The sequence below is a fragment of the Melopsittacus undulatus genome, chromosome 10 (genome assembly GCF_012275295.1).
Source record: "Melopsittacus undulatus isolate bMelUnd1 chromosome 10, bMelUnd1.mat.Z, whole genome shotgun sequence".
Classification (NCBI taxonomy): Eukaryota; Metazoa; Chordata; class Aves; order Psittaciformes; family Psittaculidae; genus Melopsittacus; species Melopsittacus undulatus.
The window spans coordinates 11630501-11650238 of record NC_047536.1 but is presented as its reverse complement, the minus strand read 5'-3'; the positions used below and the strand labels follow the sequence as shown (position 1 = coordinate 11650238).

The 19738-nt window shown below is 45.5% G+C and overlaps 3 protein-coding genes across 4 annotated transcripts in view; 1 reads left to right on the top strand and 2 right to left on the bottom strand.

Moving 5' to 3' along the window:
- The window catches only part of FNDC9 (fibronectin type III domain containing 9), a 32630-nt gene extending 23575 nt beyond the window's left edge, over nt 1–9055 (bottom strand). Inside the window, exon 1 of the mRNA XM_005147307.3 lies at nt 8978–9055. The gene's annotated coding sequence lies outside the window, so the exon portion shown is untranslated. The remainder of the gene's footprint in view (nt 1–8977) is intronic.
- NIPAL4 (NIPA like domain containing 4) lies at nt 5036–14538 on the top strand. Of its 2 annotated transcripts, XM_031047465.2 has the most exons (8): nt 5036–5179; nt 6750–6989; nt 9616–9672; nt 10755–10845; nt 11876–12036; nt 12133–12716; nt 12952–12994; nt 13743–14538. In XM_031047465.2, exons 1-7 carry the CDS (start codon nt 5143–5145, stop codon nt 12961–12963), a joined length of 1182 nt encoding a protein of 393 aa, XP_030903325.1. In that variant the 5' UTR covers nt 5036–5142; the 3' UTR covers nt 12964–12994; nt 13743–14538. The 2 variants fall into 2 exon arrangements, with proteins under 2 accessions (XP_030903325.1, XP_005147366.1); XM_005147309.3 differs by lacking the exons at nt 12952–12994; nt 13743–14538 and having other exon boundaries at nt 12133–12945.
- Nucleotides 14539–14573: 35 nt separating this feature from the next.
- ADAM19 (ADAM metallopeptidase domain 19) overlaps nt 14574–19738 on the bottom strand; it is a 32095-nt gene continuing 26930 nt past the window's right edge. The window contains exons 22-23 of the mRNA XM_005147367.3: nt 17383–17529; nt 14574–16960 (exon numbers count right to left, since the gene is read on the bottom strand). Of these exons, the coding sequence (XP_005147424.2) occupies nt 16895–16960; nt 17383–17529 (213 nt within the window). The 3' untranslated portion in view covers nt 14574–16894. The remainder of the gene's footprint in view (nt 16961–17382; nt 17530–19738) is intronic.

The window sequence follows — 19738 nt, the reverse complement described above, 5'->3', positions numbered from 1 at the left end:
TTTTCACATTACCACAGACCTGTCAACTCAAAAAAGGGACTTTTTATTCCAGGAGACTCTCCTTGCTATTTTTCTCCAAATTTCCATTTAAAACAATTCTTAGGTTTGTGTTAAAAGCATCTGAGGAGCACCCATGTTTGTTGACTGGAGAAGAAACAGTGGGAATTGAGGGGAATTGATGTCCTGGGAGCTGTGGAATTGGGGTGAAGGAACTGACGTGGATCTATGCTACTGGGAGCACTTATGCTTCATTAGCTCCAGGCAAAATACTTTAGTTGATGTTCCCTTTCATATCTTCTTCCCAAGGTTTCCCTGTGGGAACACTTCCTAGGAATAAAAATGCAATGATTCTTCACATGAAATGGGAAGTGAACTTTACGCCATGACCACACAGCTCTGTTGGTCTTTCTGATGTCCTTTAAGTCACAGCACACCTGATATGCCTGCAGCTCTGTGTGAACATGCTGCTGTGGAGGACTGTTTGCCAAAGGGGTAAAAGTTGCCCAGTGTTTACTGATTTCAACATGGTTCTGCAGCAGGACACGGCAGAGAGGAGAGCGGGAATTTCTTCCTGATTCCACCACTGATACTAGGCAGGTTGTTGCGTTTTCTTCCTTTCCTCCATCAAGATTTCTTTTTTCTTTCTTTTTGACTGATTTTAGCTGCTGTCTCACAGACATCACCCTAAGAAGTGCCGCGTGCTGTATGGTCTCACCTGGAGCCAGTAGAAATATTTGCTTTGAATATCGGGGTCCAAGGCTGAATTTTAGACAACCAGCCCTAGGGGACCAGCATCAAAGATATAGGCCCACATCTTTCTTCTTCCTAATGTTTCTAAATATATTTAAATCTTCAGATTAGGTGGCACTTCACCAATGTGAAGAACAGTTCATTAGCTATTGCATTATTCTTTCAAAAGCATAACAAAATAACCATTTCTATGACCCCTTCTGCAAGCCAGAAGTGCCTTTCATACCTAGTTTTGCTTGATTTAAGAGTTCTGATGCAAACACCCAGAAGATAAGAGGTCTGCAAATAAACAATCTGCTGATTACATATGTCTTCATCCTGTGGCACCCACTGCTACTTTTATGCCTTAAGGCCTCCGATTGTCCACTGAGCATCCTCCTCCTATCCATCATCAACCTACCACTCCTGCCAACATAGATGGTTTATAGGGCCAATGGCTTTTATCATTGAACTGATCTGGATAAAATATTTAACAACCATGGGAGAAACCAATTGGGATGTGTTTTATCGTTTAACGATCCTGGATCAGTCAGCTGCCCCACAGCACAGACCCACAGGTATGTGCACTGGTACAGGGAGAGCAGAACAGCAAGGGTGGGAACACACCATGGATGTGACTGTGGTGGTGTCTAAATTCTTATGGCACAAAATGACAGCCTCAGCTGCTGCAGACATGGTTACTCTGGGATAGGCTGAATTAACAGCTGCCTGCCCAACAAAGTCCAGTCTTTCAAGCTTTGAGCATCCTTTCATGTAGTGCTGTAATCTTCTGAACACCTGGCAATTCCCTTATTCCTTACACTACCAGGTCATTCTCAGGAAGAGGATTTACTCTTGCTTTGAAGCAGCAAACAACTCATTTGAGTTCTCAAACTATACAAAGCCATAGCAGAATATTGCAACCCTGTCCTGAAAGTTTCCACAGGCACCATGCCTAGCAGACATCAAAGGACAAAAGTCTCCACCACCTGTTAGCTGGGTACTTCCACCATTATTTGTACAGCAGGACAATTCATATCCAGTATTTTTCCATCATTTTTTCCAGATCAGAAGAGATGAGCAGAGAAGAGCAGGGGAAACAAAGCCTTCTGATGTTGCCAAAGAGGTTATTTGCATGCAAAGCTGCCTTGCTGTACCCAGTCAAGTGTTTTTGGCTAGGAAACCGGTATTTCAGGAAGAACTGCATTGTTAGAAGATGAGCTGCTAAGGAAGAATCTGATTTCTGATGAACTATTTTTAAGGGAACATCTGATGCGAGTATCAACCAGTGAGGTCATAGCTTGGAGCTGAGTTCCCTTAATTACAGCCTTCCCATTAAAATGAGGATATGAAGCAATAAAAAAGAAGCTTTGGTTGCATCCTTGCTTTATTGTTATCAGTCTCAACTTGCCCTTGACTAAGCATAGTACGCAATTCCATGCTATCTTACCTGGTTTTTAACTCCCCATACACAGCCTTGCTAAATCCATCAAATGCAACTCCTGGGACTTGATTTTATATACCACACCCCTGCACCAGAGAGAAATAAATCCATGACACACTTGTCTCCCATGGGTGATTGCAAGATCTGACAAGCTTCTTGCACAGTGGTGACAGCTGGGAGCCCTCCTCCTCTGATGCATGAGATGCTCACAGTGCAGTGTTCCCCCTGTTGGGACCTCCTCCCTGTCATGTCTCCTCTTCCCAGAGCTGATTAGCAGCTTCTCATGGAGATCACTCCCCTTGTCAAATCTGACAAAAGTTGGCCCACGGGGTCAAATATCTTTGGGGATGAAGAAGGGGTACACATGTATGTGGTCACATCAGCCTTCTCCTTTAGGAAACCAAGCTGACAGGGGAAGGTAAAGCTGTGGCCCAAAGTGCCTTTTGCTTTTGACTGCATCACCTCCTCTTTTGTAGCAGTAATTTATCAGGTTGCACCATGACCTAAAGGATTATTTAAATCCCAGATCTGTTCCATACAAACCTGCTCCCTCTCAAATACATCTTTGTGCGCAGTGGGCAACTGCACTCTGCACAGATGTCAACAACAGTCACCCACATCATTTTGGACACAGTTTAACTGTCAATAAACACAACACCATTAGTATTCCCCAGCTGAAATCAAGACCTCAGAGTGCTGGAGAAAGTCCAGCAAAGGGGACATCACCTGACCACAAGGTACAGCAGCCTGTGAGGGAACACAAGACATGAATTCCCCCAGACCCAGCCAGCCACAGGCAGGCAGCACTGCGAACACAGCAAACCTTTGTCCATCCCAGCCATCAGCTCACTTTCTGCAATCAACCTCATAGTGACACATTGCATCAATAGCTCTTACCCAGCATCAGACAGTAAATTTACTAAATAAGCAGAGTCTTTCCATCACTGTCTCTCCCAGGGTGCCTTTTGCCTGCGTAATATATAACAGCAGAAGTGTCTCCCAGACCACTGATAAAACAGCACACATTTCATTTCCTACATCAAAATCTGCTACCACACGATTTGGATTGATTATCAAGTGCCCTATGATAAAGGAAAGGACGTTGGATTTGGCTGGCACAGCCTCTCCCAGCCAGTGACCAGCAGGTCTGCGACTGATGAACAGACCCCATTAAAGTCAAATGACTCAGAAAACACTTGAACATTACGTTTGCTGGAGAATACAGTTGTACAGAGATAGGATCAGGTACTGAGTGAAGGAGCTGCACAGTGCTGGTAATGCAGCAGCTTGATGGTCTAAGGGCAATTTCTGTAGTAACAGGTATATTTTATGGGGAGAAAAAAAGAAAATCCTAATTTTCAGACAGGCTCAGATCCTGCAGATCTCACATCTTTATTCTGCCTTTATGACAGATACTACTTCTGCCTATAAATTTGGGCTTGCTGAAGAAAAGCCATTGGTTCTACTTATCTCTGCTGACCTACAGCTGAGTCTGGCTAATGGCTCCTGCTGCAACGAAAAGGCTTTTGTACTGGCAATAGGTTTCTACGTACACAGGGACACCAGGCACAAACACAGGAAGGGAGGACTCAGCAGAAGAGGGTGGGGATGAAGTCAAAACACACGGTGTGCAGCATGCTCCAAAAGTTCACACTAGTATTAGCAAGAGAAGCTTGGCTGTGTCGGATGGCAGGTTGATGGGGGATACAGAGCCCCCAATCTATAGTATGGGCTGAACCATGTGGTCATGATGAGCAAGACCCACCAACTGAACAGTCAGAAGTAGAAGGGTGTAAAATGAATGTAAGTGATGGAGGAGCTCACAGCTGGGATTCAGTATGGAGGCAGCTAAGTCTCAAGTCACAGCTGCTGCTGGTGATGGTTTGTGCAGCTCTGATCTCCTTTTGCACAACACTTCACAGCGTAAGAGTGCCCTTGTCATTACACACTCATCTTCTGTGGATACTGCTTTTACAAATGCATCTTTCCCACTACAACTCAAAGGTCAGGAATGTCCTTTAGGTAAATTTGGCCAGACCTTCGGCAGAGAACATGCCTTTGCCTAGTGAGTACACAATATAGGGAACCCTGCGCCCACCACAGAACTTACATCAGGATATAGCCATCTTTGCTAGACCTCTACATGTTTCTTAGCCCCCAACTTCATCCTTCAGTCCTACAACCTGCTGGACACATCCATAGTACTAAGTGGAGAATAATAAACACCAAAGTTTGAAGAAACAAGACACTTCATGAAATGTTTCCTTATTATATTAACTGCAGTTACAGTCACTTTTAGGTAAGAGATCTCTCCAGGAGTATGGGATTTAATTTATGGAATCAGAACAATTTGGGTTAGAAGAACCTTAAAGATCATTTACTTTCAACCCCCCTGCCACAGGCAGGGACCCCTTCCACTAGAGCAGGTTGCTCCAAGCCCCGTCCAACCTGGCCTTGAGCACTGCCAGGGATGGGGCAGCCACAGCTTCTCTGGGCACCCTGTGCCAGCACCTCAGCACCCTCAGAGTGAAGAATTTCTTCCTTGTATCTAACCTAGATTTACCCTCTCGGTTTTTCTTACATTTAAATAATTTCAAACAAAATGCCCAAACAATGTCTCATGATTACTTTCCTGTTCCACTATACTCCGTGCATGTATGAACTCCACAGCTCTGCAGCACACACAAGCCACTCGGTGTGCACCCCACGTCCTGCAGCTCAACCCGTGCAGCTGGGCTCACATCCCACCTAAGCCCCCGCTCAGCCTCCTGCAGCGGGGCCGGAGGTGTCCGCCCCAGGGAGGGTGCGGGGCTTGCCCGGCACCCTCTGCCCCGAGCCAACCCCGTCCCGTCTCGGAGGAGGCGGAGCCGGGCGGGCCGGTGTGCGGGCAGGTGAGCGGGCAGCTCGGCCCAGCCCCGGCTCCTGCCCGCGCCGCCGCGATGCTCTGAGCCTTCCGGAGCACGGAGGAGATGGAGGCTCTGGAGGCGAACAGCAGCTGCAGCAACGGTGGGTGCGCCCCGGGCCGGGGCAGCGCGGGGGGAGCGCGGCGAGCCTCGGGGAGGTGGTGGGAGCCCCAGTTCCCCGGTGTTGCCCTCCCCGGCTTCGGGGCTGTTCTCTGTCACTGCTTTGGTTTTATGGACTTCGGGGTTCTTTTCCTTTTTGCAAGGTCTGTGTAGGAACGGGAAAACTCACTTCATGCGCAAGCCACACGCAGCTGCGCTGTCAGCCTTAACGCGGACGCAGAGGACCTACGGTTTTAGTTTCTCTCCCTTAAAGATTATCTGATCCATTTGGCAATAGCCCCATCCCACTGCCTTATGTCTGTACCTAGTAGCACACCGTGGAGGCTTTTACCTTGCCGAGGGGGCAAGATGTCACCCTGTTTCCCCAGGAAATACTTCCACAATCAAGAATATTTCTGTCTTAGAGAAGAGCCCTATTAAGGAGTCTTTGGAAATGCATCTAGAAAGTCACTGTATTTATTTCCATTAGAAAAAGTTTGTATCCAGTTCAGATCCAAATCGTCATCTACACGTGCCAGGGACTGGGGGTGCAGTGATAGGAGTGCTAGTCAGTCACTTCAGGAAAATCTGGAGCTGCCAGTAGGACTATGAGCAGTTCAGCCATTGCACTGCACAACAGAAATACTTGCTCTGTAATTCCTTTGAGTTTAGATAGAAGATTACAGTGTTTTCCTACAAAGGGACTTTCATGACACTCCACCTGGCTGCTCTATTCCCCGCAGTTGGTCACGGTGCCTTTACTACACACAGGGAGAAGATTGCAATAGAAAGAAGTGCTGGGTGCGGTAGGGGTGTGAGGGTAGGAATAAACTGCAATTTTCCCTCCCACACACAGAAGCACACCTTGGCTACAGACACGGGGGGTAGTGCTGTTGATGTTCACAGCAGAAAACTGCTTTCAGTCCTTCCTCACTGACAGGGCTTGGCATGCACCCAGGCACTCTGCAAATAGGTAAAATAAAACCCTTAGACAGTACAGACAACAGAGATTAAAGTCTGGACCAGGACAAGCCTGTTATTTTACAAGCCATCCCATGGCACTGCTCGGAACACAGAGCTGGAACAGATGCACAGTTACAAAGTACTGGCATAACTCCACATCAAACCCAAAGCTGGCATGCTGGCAGACGCAAGGATTAGTTGGCTGGAAAGCACAAAAACCTTTGAATTAACAAGGTTGAGTGTTGATAAGGCATAGCTCAAATCCATTACATTGGAGTTTGGTGCAGAAACTCTGGCATAAATATTTGGAAATTCAAATTTATTTATCATAGTGATCCCTGTGGCTTTCCCATTTCCAGTTCAGAAACTTGTGCCACTTTGCTAGACTGACAGACACATTCAGTGTCAATGAGCTGCTTGAACACCATAAATCTATCATTCAACACCTTGCTATTTCCATGTGCAGTTAAAGAGGTGTCCTGGGACCTGGTGGATGTGTGCCCTTAGGCTGAGAGCATGGGTGGCTGCTCAGAGGGACTACTGAATGAGTCCAAAGATAATAGAGGCACTATTGATAGTCATATCAATAATTTGCTGGTTTATCTCCACAGGTTCTCTGCTCACCCTTTCATGCCTTTCCCATCGGGTTGTGTGCCAAGTGATCGGCAATGCTGACCCTGTCTGGGACAATGGGACTTCGGATAACTCCTGGGTAACTCGGCTAGAAACCAGTTACGGATTCTACATTGGCCTGGGCTTGGCTGTCTTCTCCAGCTTCCTCATTGGAAGTAGTGTCATCCTCAAGAAGAAGGGGCTGCTGCGGCTGGTGGAGAAGGGAGGCACCAGGGCAGGTATGGCTTTTGAGGGGGTAAGAATGGGGAGCTCCACCTGTTCCCAGAACTCCAGCACTCATAAGGCAAGACAACACTTCTGGATACACATCAGCTTCCATAAGCAATGTAAATAAGACCTTTTGTGGATATATTTTTGCAGGATCTAGATATCAGTGCTGTGCTAGAGCAGAGGAGCTAATTTACAGAGCCCTGCACTGGAATGGCTGAGCTAAAAACAGCATTCCCCTGCCTTGCACTGAAGATAGCAAGTCACATGCACAGTGTGATAAGAGAAATAATACACATCCATCACAGCTGGGCTGTGCGTGATGAATCAGTGTGAAAGCTCTTTGAAATGGGCCCCTTTGCAAAAAAGTACAAGTCATCACCATGCCAAACAGCAGAATAGCACAGATCCATGACCCCACTCTTGCCCTTACTGGTGCACTAGGCAGCTTTACCAGCAAGTCACTGAGACAAGGATGAGGCCCCATGTGCTTTAATTGCATTAGCAAAAGCCATTCATTAATGCAAGACTTCATGCCTGCAATCTGTGTGAACTCTGCTTGTGGTCTTCAGGAAGGATACTTCCAAGCTATGTTGCTCAACAACATGTGGATAACTTTCCTCTAGCAGGAAGCTCTCAGGGAGAGGTGTATGTTTATGTGCACATATACGTGGATGGGAAATGGCAGAGGAGCACTGCCTACAGCAGAATTGCACTGTGGAATTGACACATCCCATCAGCACTGTAAACATGCACTCTAGCAGCAGCTTCAGCCCTACCTGGCACTGACCTACTTGCATAACTACAAAACAAAATAACGATAATTAAAATACTACTGCTGCCCAGTTCTGGCCTAGGAACAATTCTTAATTCATTTTACAAAGGAAGTAAATATCACTGTTCCCAAATGGGGATATAGAGGCATGGGTTGAGTCCAGAGTCAATTAGCAGAGCTACCAACAGCACCTGAGCTGTAGGCCAGTCTTGGGTCCATCTCCATTCTCTGCCATTACACTGGCCAAATGCAACTGCTGACCTCAAAAAGGTTTGCTTTTTGGCATTATATCTGCACAATGAAATACCACTATTGATTTGACTTTAGAAAATGATCCTCTCTTTACCTCCATGAACTCCTCTCATAACAGAGCCAAGTGAGTAAAACAAGTGCAACCCCCTCCCTATTTTTCATTATGTTTTACCAAGAATTAGAGATTCATGACATAAAACCATAGCTGACAGTAAGAGCTCTTGAGAAACAAGCCCAGCCAAACAAAAACCCCCAACAGCAAATAAATCAGCATTTTTTAAGGCATACCAAAGCATAACATTTGAACTTGTTGAGGAACAAGAGGCTGAGTTTGAGCAAAAGATTTTTCCACATGTCCTTAACAATTCACGTGTGCCTCTTTGTTTCCCCTTTTCCCATCTTGTCCTTTAATCTCTCAGTCCCAGTGTTTCACCCCTGCTATCTGAGAGCACATCACTTTTCTCCAAGGCAGATCAAGCACTACTGTTACTGACCAGTCAGGTCAGACTTAGCAAGAACACAAGCTTTCTCTGACCCAGCAAAATCAAGGTTCACAATGTCAGCAAACTCAAACTCCTCACATCTAACAACACATGGGTTAAGACCGGAGCTGGGTTGTTCTCAGCACAGTATGTCCACTCTTCATTTATATGAACATTTTCTTCCATTTAGTTGTTCCAATACCAGCAGTCATTTTTCATCAGAAGTGCTCAGTCACATAATGATGCACATGAAGTTAACATTAGGATTTCTGGCTATTCAGGCTGAGGCCCTGTGATACAAGGCAGTGTACAAATGGAGCAGATAACCACTGGTACAGGACACAGGGAGCCTTCACCACAACCATACAGCAACACAAACTATGACACCACATGCCTGCACAGAGCAACCAGACACCTATTCCTCTCTTCATCCTTCATAGCTATAACCATCACTTGAACTAGAAAACAAGGTTTGGAAAAATTGCCTTACCTTAGTGTCCATACGTGAGACTCCACAGTGAGGCAGTGCGACACGAAGTGAAGCACAGGTTACTCACAGGCAGGATGCAGCTGGCAGTGTCCCTGGAAGCAGTCTGGTATCCAGCACAGACTAACCCCTACCATCCTTCATCCCTCTGCTCCACGATGATGCACAGGGAACAGGCAAGTGGAACATGCCAGATGAGACATGACCAGTCCATGGGAGCCCAGCTGGTGTGCTTATTGATGCATTGAGAGGCCGATGCATCCTGATGAATGAGTGAGGATGACCACTGCTCCCAGGGTTGAAGGGCAGCCCCAGGCCCCTTGCTTGCAGCAGGGCATGCTTCATCCCAGGTCCATAACCTTTGGGGCAATAAGGTATCATTCCCACTGTCACCCAGGATTAAGCCACTGCTTTTATTGTATTTGTGTTGTCCAGCCCTAAACGCCAGCTTCTGCTAATCCCTTTATTCAACATAATTTCCATATAGAACAGCATCTCTGCATATTGTGTCCTTCCAGGAAGCTTTCTTTGTCAAACTCTTCCTCTTGCAATTTATACCTCTACAAAGGGCTGTTTCTCATCTCTTGCTCTGAAGAACACAGTTGTTAACTCCTGCATGTCTATGTGCTTTGCTTCCTCAGGAGATGGAGGCCATGGCTACCTAAAGGACTGGCTCTGGTGGGCTGGCTTGTTAACCAGTAAGTAGAAGCTGCTTCCCTGTGTTTTCAACCTTTCCAGTGTGTCTGTCCCTGTGAATCAGGTGTGGAATAAGCCCAATATCTAGTGGCTTAAATCCTTTTTTTTCTGGCAAGTTCCCCCATCTGTAGCAGAGGCTGGTGAGCCACACAGAATCTCCCATCCTCCTGCAGGACTGGTAGGACTTGATAGCTCAGTTTTACCAGATCAAATGCATGAAAAGCCAGGTTTTAATAAGGTAGTTGAACGGTCTGCCTGCATACCAGGCACAGGGCAAACAACCTCCCATGCATGCCTGGGGCCTCTGGGAAAGGTTACTGCTGCTGCACAGGGGTGATAAGAAGGAGGTGTTGGTAGCAGTTCCATTCTTGAGCAAAGCTTGTTTTCTCCTAAAGCTAGCCTTAAAACCTGTTTTGATGCTGCATGTTACAGTATCTTCCCAAGTGGACTCACAGCCATTTAGAGAGCAGCAGGTTTTACTAGAGAGTCTTTCAGAGCAGTCTTTTTTGGATCTCACCACTGCAGCAGCTCCAAGTACCCCCACCTTGCCCTTGCAGCTCCTGCTGCACAGCCACCACAACACAACCCATAAGCAAGCACACAACACTCACTACTCAGGAAACAAGGACATCTCTGCCAGAGAACAACACCACAGCCCCATGGAGAGACGTTTTGTAGGTGGCTTCTAGCACTGGGGCTCCCACAAGTGCCCACCCCTCATTAACCACCCAGACACACTGCAGCTGCCTGTGTTAATGAGTTCATATGGATCAGCTGTGACAAGGACAAGCCCTGGCACCACCACCCCCCTCCCCCCCCATCCCCATTCCCACCCCTCCACCACCACCCCCCCCAACCCCCCCGTCCTGCTCCACATAGCACTGGGCTCTAGGGATGCTTCTCTCCTTGTATTAATCTGTAGTAGATTTGCACCCATTATCTGGTCCTGTTTAGCAGCAGCATGGAATCCCTTATAAAAAATACCACTGTCTAACTGATGTCTTACTGGTTTGCAAGCCTCACAGAGAAAGCACAAAAAGCCTGCTGTAACTCACTGCTATTTATTTTTCTTGTGCTTGTTTAGTGGGCGGAGGGGAAGCTGCCAATTTTGCTGCCTATGCCTTTGCTCCTGCAACGATTGTGACACCTCTGGGGGCTCTGAGCGTTCTCATAAGGTGATTTATGTGTCTGTAATCTGCTTGTTTGTCTGGGAAGACAGAAAGACTAAAAATGAGAGGAATATGATTTATTCTGCCTAAAGGAAACAATGTCCAGTGATTTATAGATGTTGTCCTTTCGGGGGATCATTTGGAAAGTTATGAATTAAGTAGCATGCCTTTGGGGACATAAATTATTACAAATATCAGTGTTATTTTCTTCTTTATTACAGTCCTTTTAGCAATTCAGATTCTTGTTTGTTTGTTTTGTTTTGTTCTCATAGTGAACGGTACCAAAATCTAAAAGGGTCAAAAATGTGAGGCTTGTATTTAAACTCTGTCATTTGCCTTTTATGTCCTAGGCTTTTAGGGTGCTTTAATGTTGTGTATTTGTATTTCTGTTGTTAAAAGGGCTGCGATCCTATTTTATTTACTTTTAAGAAGGAGATTCATATCAAAACGCACGACTCTGCATACTGAAGGCTCTATAGAAAGTCTGTTACTGTGAAATGCAGAAGCAAACTGAGGGTTAGGACTGCTCCAGTGTCTTGTCCCTAATTTTTATGGACAACAACTAGATATTTCTGCAGATATATCTGTAGCCTCCATACATTCAGAGCTTCTCTGGGGCTTAATAGTTCAGATGATTTAGTTACAACTGATGTAACTCCTTTGTTGTTTGGTTGGGGTTTTTTCTCTCTGTTTTCCTCAGAAGTCATTTCCTTGGGCTCTAACAGCTTAGTAAGGGCCAACAGCTCCTAAGTGAATCTGTAGACCTTGAAAATATTCCTGAGGATGTGCTAACACATTCAGCATTTTCCTCACCTTGCTGATACACGAGCTGTGAGCTGGAGATCACACCTGCATCTCTGCAGGTTCAGCTGTTGGTAGATGCAATGTGATTGTGTAATAAAACACTGGAATCCAACATATTTACTCTAAATTTATGTTCTTATATCACATGAAGGCATTCCTTACCTTATTTTAGCTACTGTTCCTTCTGTAAAGGACTTTAAAGGACCTGCTGACATTTTTCTGCTCCGTACAGTGCTATCCTGTCTTCATATTTGCTTGGAGAACGGCTCAACATGCTAGGAAAGCTGGGCTGCATGCTGAGCCTCGTGGGCAGCACTGTGATGGTGATACATGCCCCGGAGGATGAAGAGGTCACCACTCTGGATGAAATGTCTTCTAAGCTGAAAGAACCAGGTATGCAAGAGGTTGTGTTCTCTCTTGGGGCTGGGCAGCATGTACTGCTCTCCATGCCCACTGCTCAGTTTTGAGTTACTTCTCTTCCTCTTCCAGGTTTCCTTGCTTATGCTGCGATCCTCTTGGCTGTCTGCTTCCTCCTGATCTTCTACTTCGCACCGCGCTATGGCCAGAGCAACATCCTCATCTACCTCACCATCTGCTCTGTTATTGGTGCCTTCTCCGTGTCTTCAGTCAAGGGCCTGGGTATTGCCATTAAGGGCTTCTTTGCTGGCCAGCCTGTACTGCAGCACCCATTGACGTGGATCCTAGTCGTCACACTGGTGGCATCCATCACTACACAAATTAACTACCTCAATAAGTCTCTAGACATTTTCAATACATCTTTGGTGTTTCCTATCTACTATGTGCTGTTCACCACCATCGTCATCACAACTTCCGTCATCCTCTTTAAGGAGTGGGTCACCATGACTGTTGTTGACATCATTGGGACAGTTTGTGGCTTCCTCACCATCATTCTGGGGGTGTTTTTACTCCATGCCTTCAAAGACATGGATGTCAGTTTAGGGAATCTACCACAGGTCCTCCAGAGTGGACAGCAAGCGCCAGTCACCCGAGATGACAAGAACATCCTGATAGAGGTGGACAACTCCAGCATCGCCCCAGAGGATAAACCCAAAGTATTAATGATCTACACCTAATGTGTTATATGCAAGGGTCTGGAGGTTGGGTGAATGGGCTGATGTCAATATTCTGGATACTAGTGAACAGTTTAAAAAATGAAAAGCAGAAAACTAACAGTGTCTTATCCAAAGCTTGGTAGAGTTAAACCCCGGGTGGACATTGATGTGTTTATTTCCAGGCCCTGACTGAATCACTGATAAGTGTGTTTTTGTCCTTTTTTTCCCTTTCCAGGCACTTGCATGAACTCCAAAATACAGGCCAGTATCTCTGACAGGTAAGAGGCAAGGACTGAGTGGTGCACATCTATTCAAACTCTTCTCATCCTTATTTAATTACTTGCTCTGCGAATATGGGACAAGAATATTGGTGAATATGGGCAAAACATGGTGAATTTTGGAGCAGGCGTTCACTCAAGCTCAGTGGCAGGACCCATAAAATTATTTTATAGGATGATGGCAAGCAAATCTTTTTCAGCTTTTGGTTTTTATGAGGTGCAGGAGTTTCCCTGCAGCACTAGTTAGTAACTAGCTAGTGTTACTTAGCTTTACGTGGCATTTTGTTTATTTGGGCTTTTTCCTTAGCAGCAATGGTGCCCAGTCCATGCTGATGTGATTGGTGAAGCCACTGGCTCTGATCTAGACCTCACTTAGCAAGGGGCAGCCCCTGCTCAGGCTGGGAGCTCTGGCAAGGTAAACTCCATGGTAGGAGAAACACTGGCACTGTCTGCAAGACTTTGGGGCCCTTGAAAATCTTTTCCAGCTGAAAGACCAAATGGCTGTAACTTTAAAGTAATTTTTTTCTTAGGAAATATCTTGACCTCGGAGAGCCTCCCAGCTCTCAGAGCCCCATGACATTTCCTGCTATCATTTAAAATCAAAAGCTTTTTTGTTTTTGTTGTTTAGAGGGAGGTATGAGTTGTATGTTAAAAGACAGATATAAGTGGATGATGCTCTGCAGAGCTGTAGGGATGCAGTTTACTCCAGAGTGGTTATGTTCACTCCTCTCCATCTTTCTCAATACAGCATGGATGTTACCTGGACTCTTGCAATGGGGCACCTTCAAAACCCCCTTGGATTTCTGTCAGTGGTGATGATGAAGAAATGGGAGAAATAACATTTGAATCTGGAAGGTGAAAAAGGAAGCTGTTGCTGCAGTTAAAAGTTTTTCCCATCCTGCTGCAAACGGAGATTGGAGCCCATTTTCTCACAGTAAATCCCAACCAGGGAGCAGCAAAGCCTGAGCTGGCTTTGCCAGGCTGGCTTGATCCAGAGGCAGCTCTTGGCTGGGTTAGCCCTGGAGCACTGATGCTGTCTGCGATGCTGACCTGATTATACCTAGGCCTGAGCATCGCTGAACAACCGCAACATGGGTTTGAGGGTGGGAATATGCAATCTCTTGTAACAACATTTCAATTCTATTTTTTTTGGAATGTGGAAAAGGAAATAAAGGCTTTTTCTATTAAAAAAAAAAACAAACAACCAAAAAAAGCCACCGTTGCAGGTGAATCTGAAAGTTTTTCGTGATTTGTCTGATCTTATTGGTGAGGCCCTAAAAGAAACAGGCTGAGGGACCGCTGGGTAGAGCAGAAAGAGCATCTGGGCAGAGAATAAACCAGCAGCGCCCTCGTTTGGTAACAGAAAATAGTCCAAGTAACTCGAGCTTTTTGACATCAGAATTGGTGTAATGCTTCATGCATCTAACCTTAGAAAAAGCCTGTAACCGAGACTCATCTTTCCTCACTTTCTAGAGCTTCATTTTATAAAAGTCATTTCTCCTGCTATCCTGCCAGTCGTGGACAAATGCCATATGTGCAATGAAGGTAATGCAGTGGCACACTGATTAATGACACACACTTGCTAATGACAACTGACAAATTTATTAAAACCAGGCAAAAGGCACAATGAATTGCATTCTTCAAGTATTTGCATAGAGAACATTATTGTAAACCATTAATATGTGGACACAGGAGAAAGTGAGATGTATTTTGGTATGTGTTCTCCCAAGGTTTCACCATCTTCACTCCTCCCACAGTTCCCTCATTCTCATTCACTCAACTTGCACATATATGAAAACTAATAAGGATTTAAAACTACCTTTTGGAGACTTTACGATATTCCAGTGACAAGGTTTTCCATTAGAGTTTGGGTGCACATGCCGTTGTTCTCTGAGCTTTGTGTGCCCATGGGCTTTGTGATCACATATTTTTTGGTGGCCATTTGATAAAGATCACTGATTGCAGCAGAAGTCTGCTGCTGTCTTCAGTGAGGGCTCAGATACAAGGTCAAGTTCTTGTGGTCGAAGCTGTACTACTACAGTGTATGTACAGCATGTGCCCAGCCTACTGCTCCACCTGTGAGCAGTAAAACACACCATTACATAGCAACATTAGCTGCGCCCCAAGAAACAGCAAATTTGGGGGTTGTTTGATAATAGGTTGTTTATATGTAATATATTCCAACTACAGAAAAAGACATTAAAAGGTTAGAAAGCTGATGTCTTTTCACTTGCCATCCTTTATTTTGGGGAGTATTTTAGGATGGTTTTGTTCCAGGCATCTAGAAGGTAACAAAAGGGCCAAAATGGTCAAGACAAGGAATAATCTATGAGAAATTCAAGACAGACCCTGTGTACTGTTTCCTTGTGGAGAAAGAGGTAGTGAAGTTGCAAATCCTACTATGATTTAAGTAATTTAACTGCTACATATAACTGCACATTTAATGAGTGCTTGGGGCTTATTTGTTTTGCTATATTTTGGGTCTTTTTCAGTCAGTGGAGCTTTGGGAAAGAACCATCAGACAAGACTTTTCTTTATGCCAATAATACAGTTTCTCACATGCACAGCAGCAATCACTGAAGATTTGTCCATAATAAAAATCAGACACAACAGAACTGTTGTAACCATAGCTCCAGCATTCCCTGGGTTCTCCAAGGAAATCATTTCAAGGAAAAAAAAAGAAAAAAGGAAACATTCTGGCATAACTAAAGGTCTTAATTTAAAATCGTGAGGAAAAAACAATGTAAAACAGCCCAAACTCTTGGGAGGAAAAGAAATGAAGAAAGTCATAAGGGAGGGTCCTCAGGGTCAGAACCATCAGCTGCTTAAAGTGCACACAGACAGCTCTCTCCATCCACATACTGGAGAAAAAGCCTGGAGTAAATGAGCTGCCCTACAAAAGCACCATGTGTTGCGGTAATATTCGTGTTGGTTTATCACCTGGGCAATTCGAAGGTAGGTTTCTCACCGGTATGGGGAGCACACAGCCCATGCTGAGCTACTGCTCAGCACAGGCTGAAGCCTGAGGAGACACATACAGATATGTCACTGATCCATGGTACCGCATGTTGGAGAGAAGATTTCAGTGCTGGGTTTTGCTGAGTTTCCTTCTGGCTATTTGCTCTTATCAGTTTCCCTGTCGTACCTTGGCTGTGTCCCAGTGCCATGGATGAGAGCACACGGGCTGCACTGGGGATGCTTTCCTGTTGTACAGCACTGAGTGCTGGAGGACAGGCAGGTTGCAGCACTCTTGCTGAAGATGGCTATATGGGGAAAATAATCCACTCTATTAAAGCTAATAAAAATCCACTGTGACCCACAAATTACCTTAACCGGGAATATTTTCATGGTTTGCTCCCTGTTGTGGCCTCATTTGCCACCCACTGTAAACTGAGAATAAGCCAAAGAAAGTTTCAACAGCTGCCTTCCGCTCTCCCAGGAGGCAGTGGTTTCTGTATAGCACCAACCTATGCTCCTGCAGCTGTGTGGATGGGCTGAGGAAGCCAACAGGGCTGGGTCTTACATGAAAGTCCATCAAGGCCAGCATCTGCACTCAGAGCTTGTCCTCCCTGTTAAGACTTAAATAACTGATTAGAAACATGTGAAATCCCTCCATCCCAGCACTGGATATTGCACAGTAATATTTAAATACCGTAGAAACAAGTCATTCCTATATGGAAAAGGCTATCAGCAGAGAGGGTTGAGTTCAGCTTGCCATGTACCAGTGCAGCTCCTGGGAGCACTCCTGCCAAGCTGACTGCAGCTTGTTGAGTCACACAGGAAACAGAGGAGGCTGGAGAAGAGGAGCCAAGACCCTGCCTGTGGCCGTGAATGGGTTTTTGGGTGATGAAGGCCCTCCAGTCCCCTGTGAAGGTCAGAGCCAGCCAGGAACAGTGTGCTTCATGAGTGCCCACAGGAACCTGGCTTCAAGACATTCACTGCTCCAGCCATCCTGACACCAGTATTCTGGATGAGATGAAAAAAGGGAAAAGAGAGAGGAGTGAGCACTGATGAAAGAGCAGACACTGCCCTCTCCTCCTGGAGCTGATGTTACAGATAGCCAGGGGAAGCCTGTCTCCATTCACATGCATTCATACCCTAACACATCACATAGGAAATTCTCCCAGATGTCTTACCTGAGGAAGTGCTCAGGTATGTGGAGAACTGAGTCAACTGTTTTGCTTAACTCAATAAATGTAGTAAGGATCAGGTAAACTTTAGTGCCCTTCAATAAAGGCAACCAACCCAACAGCCTCTCCATTTCCACCCACCAGTGCTATGCATGATGTTTTGCAATATGATAGCAAGGTTATTCCCTTCAGAATACTCTTATTCCCTTGTGGTGAGGAGATGCTGCTGTGTTTCCCACCACTGTGCTCAGTGCCTACCTCTGTCACAGGCTGGAGTTGTCCTGGAGTTCTAGTGTTTGCAGGAGGCAGTGAGATGGCAGAGCTGCTCCCTGGCCAGGCTCTGGGTCTGTTTGGGATGGGATCGGCTGGCAAAGCTCTCTGTGGTGGCCGGGGCCTAGAAATATCCTACACAAGAAAGAAATAGTTTTGATTTCCCAGCCTGGACAGATGCTCAGCCTGAAAACAGAGGCAGTAGCTGCAATATTACATCTAATGGATGCATGAGAAAAACCAGCAGAAACCTTACAGACTAGGCAGGAGTACTGATTGCAACTCTGCCTGTAGCATCCCTGCCTGGGATAAAGACTGAAGGGATACAGGTAAAACTATACTTGCAAAGACCTCACCCTCTCTAAAGAAAGGATGGAGCACAGGTAGCTGCTGCTGTGGCTTACTATTACACAGGTGATCAGTGGTTTTCAAAGCACAGTTTTTCATCTATGAAGTTTCATGAAGACCGATGGCTTTAGGCTGCTGGGCAGCTACCTTCAAACTGAGGACAACCACACAGGGTAGCAAGGTTTCCACCTTGCTCTGTCTTCTAAATGGAGCTGTGGGCTGAAAGTATGCAACATTCTGGCTATTACAGGATCCAGAAGTTTTAAGCCTTGAATTTTGCAAGCATATAGGGAAGCAGTGTTCCAGAGTCTTTTAATCAGCCACATTATTCATTCACTTAAGACAGTCATACTATATGGTTGCCAATACAATGCCTGTAAACCCTATATACATGTATATATACATGTGCCCATACAAACACACACAGCCCTGCGCACACCTACATCAGTTACGACTTTGTTTGCGCACACAGCTGTCCCTAATAGGATACGGAGCATTGTGTTTTCCATTCGCCTAATGGGTTTCAGTGTAAAGCATGCCCCTGGGGAGAAGTTACCCACTCGAGAACCAACTGCCTGCTGTTGCTTAGTCTCTGAGCTGTTGCTAGCTTCCAGGTGTTGATTTAAAAAGCACAGCTGCACTCACAACTTGGAGGGGACCCAAAACCCCTGCAATATCCTTAGACTATGCACAAATGTGATGCTTGTCGGCTGCATCAGCTGATGCTTGGGGATCCACTGCCCTCCAAGGACCTCGCCCTGTGACTCCAGGAAGGACAAAGCAGGCTAAATGCCACCAACCAAGAGGTCCAAATTGCTCCTATAGGAATAGCAGGAGAGCAAATCTGGCAGATACTGCAAATGTCTAGGAAGGACACTGACACTAGCAAAGACTGGAATGGATTCTTTCTTCTGTACCTTCCACAAAAATGACGAGGTTTCTTTTGGAAATCCTAGGCAAATCATTCCATCTAGAAGACCTGACTGAAATAAAAAGACGATGCATTGAGGGGGGAGCACAGTGGAGATTGTGGGGAACTTGTCAACAACCAGCTGTGAAGCATACCTATTCCTTATTGACTACAGCCAGCTTCCTGCTTTTGTTTTAGTTTTCTTTCCTGCTGAAGTGCTGTCTGTTCACAGGAACAATGGAGCTAGAAACAAATCCCATTCACTAAAGTATTTTGGGTTTGTTTTCCTCTCTGTCCTTCAGAGACTGCCTGGGAGCCAGCCTCCTGCTATCCTGTAACTGAGCCCTTGGCTTCTTTTCTGGCCCTAACCTAGTAAAGGAAGTAGGGAAATATTTGGGTAAAATGAAGTTAAGGCAATCTGAATGATTTACCATCTTTTCCATAACAATGTGGGATCCGTACTAAGCTTAAACCAAAACTGCTAGGAAGAGAAGTAAATCAAACCCCTTTCCTTATAACACTCAAAAGAACTTTGTGGCCAGGATGCTGACATAAGATGGGGCCAGTCTGGGTTAAGTCTAATGTTTCCTATGCAGCATGCTAAAAGTCTCATTTATGCTTCACATCAGAATTTATTTGAGGCTTCCAAGGCTTTAGTCCAGGAATGGCCAAATAGAAGACACCTCGGGGATCATCCCAAGGCATGGAGATCTTGTACTCAGTACTGGTAATCCCAGAAGAGCTTGTTTCCAGGAGACAAAATACATACAAATGGTAAGAAGAGCTGTGCTAGGCTTGCTCAAGGAAAAATCTGTACAGTCCTTTCGTTCCTGGCATGTTATCTGTTTGATTTGCAGCTAAAAAATATTTAGATGACCTTGGTGGAGTGAATGCTGCTTTGTGATCCAAGGTACCTGAATTCATGCCCAGGTCAGAGGTATCAGGGAATCTGAATTAAGAGTAATGGTGTATGCTATTGTTGAGCATGGTCACTCTCATCTGCACTACAAAGTGGGGTAGACCACCAGTGATTGTCCTGTGGCAAGATGGAGAATGTGCTAGTGAGCACAGTAACGTCTACACCCA

Excerpts from the sequence above, each read along its gene's own strand:
- NIPAL4 (XM_005147309.3), top strand. The coding sequence starts at position 5,143 with ATGGAGGCTCTGGAGGCGAACAGCAGCTGCAGCAACG. Across the intron at positions 5,180-6,749 it reads GAACAGCAGCTGCAGCAACG|GTTCTCTGCTCACCCTTTCA; the intron begins GTGGGTGCGCCC and ends TTATCTCCACAG. Across the intron at positions 6,990-9,615 it reads GAAGGGAGGCACCAGGGCAG|GAGATGGAGGCCATGGCTAC; the intron begins GTATGGCTTTTG and ends TTGCTTCCTCAG.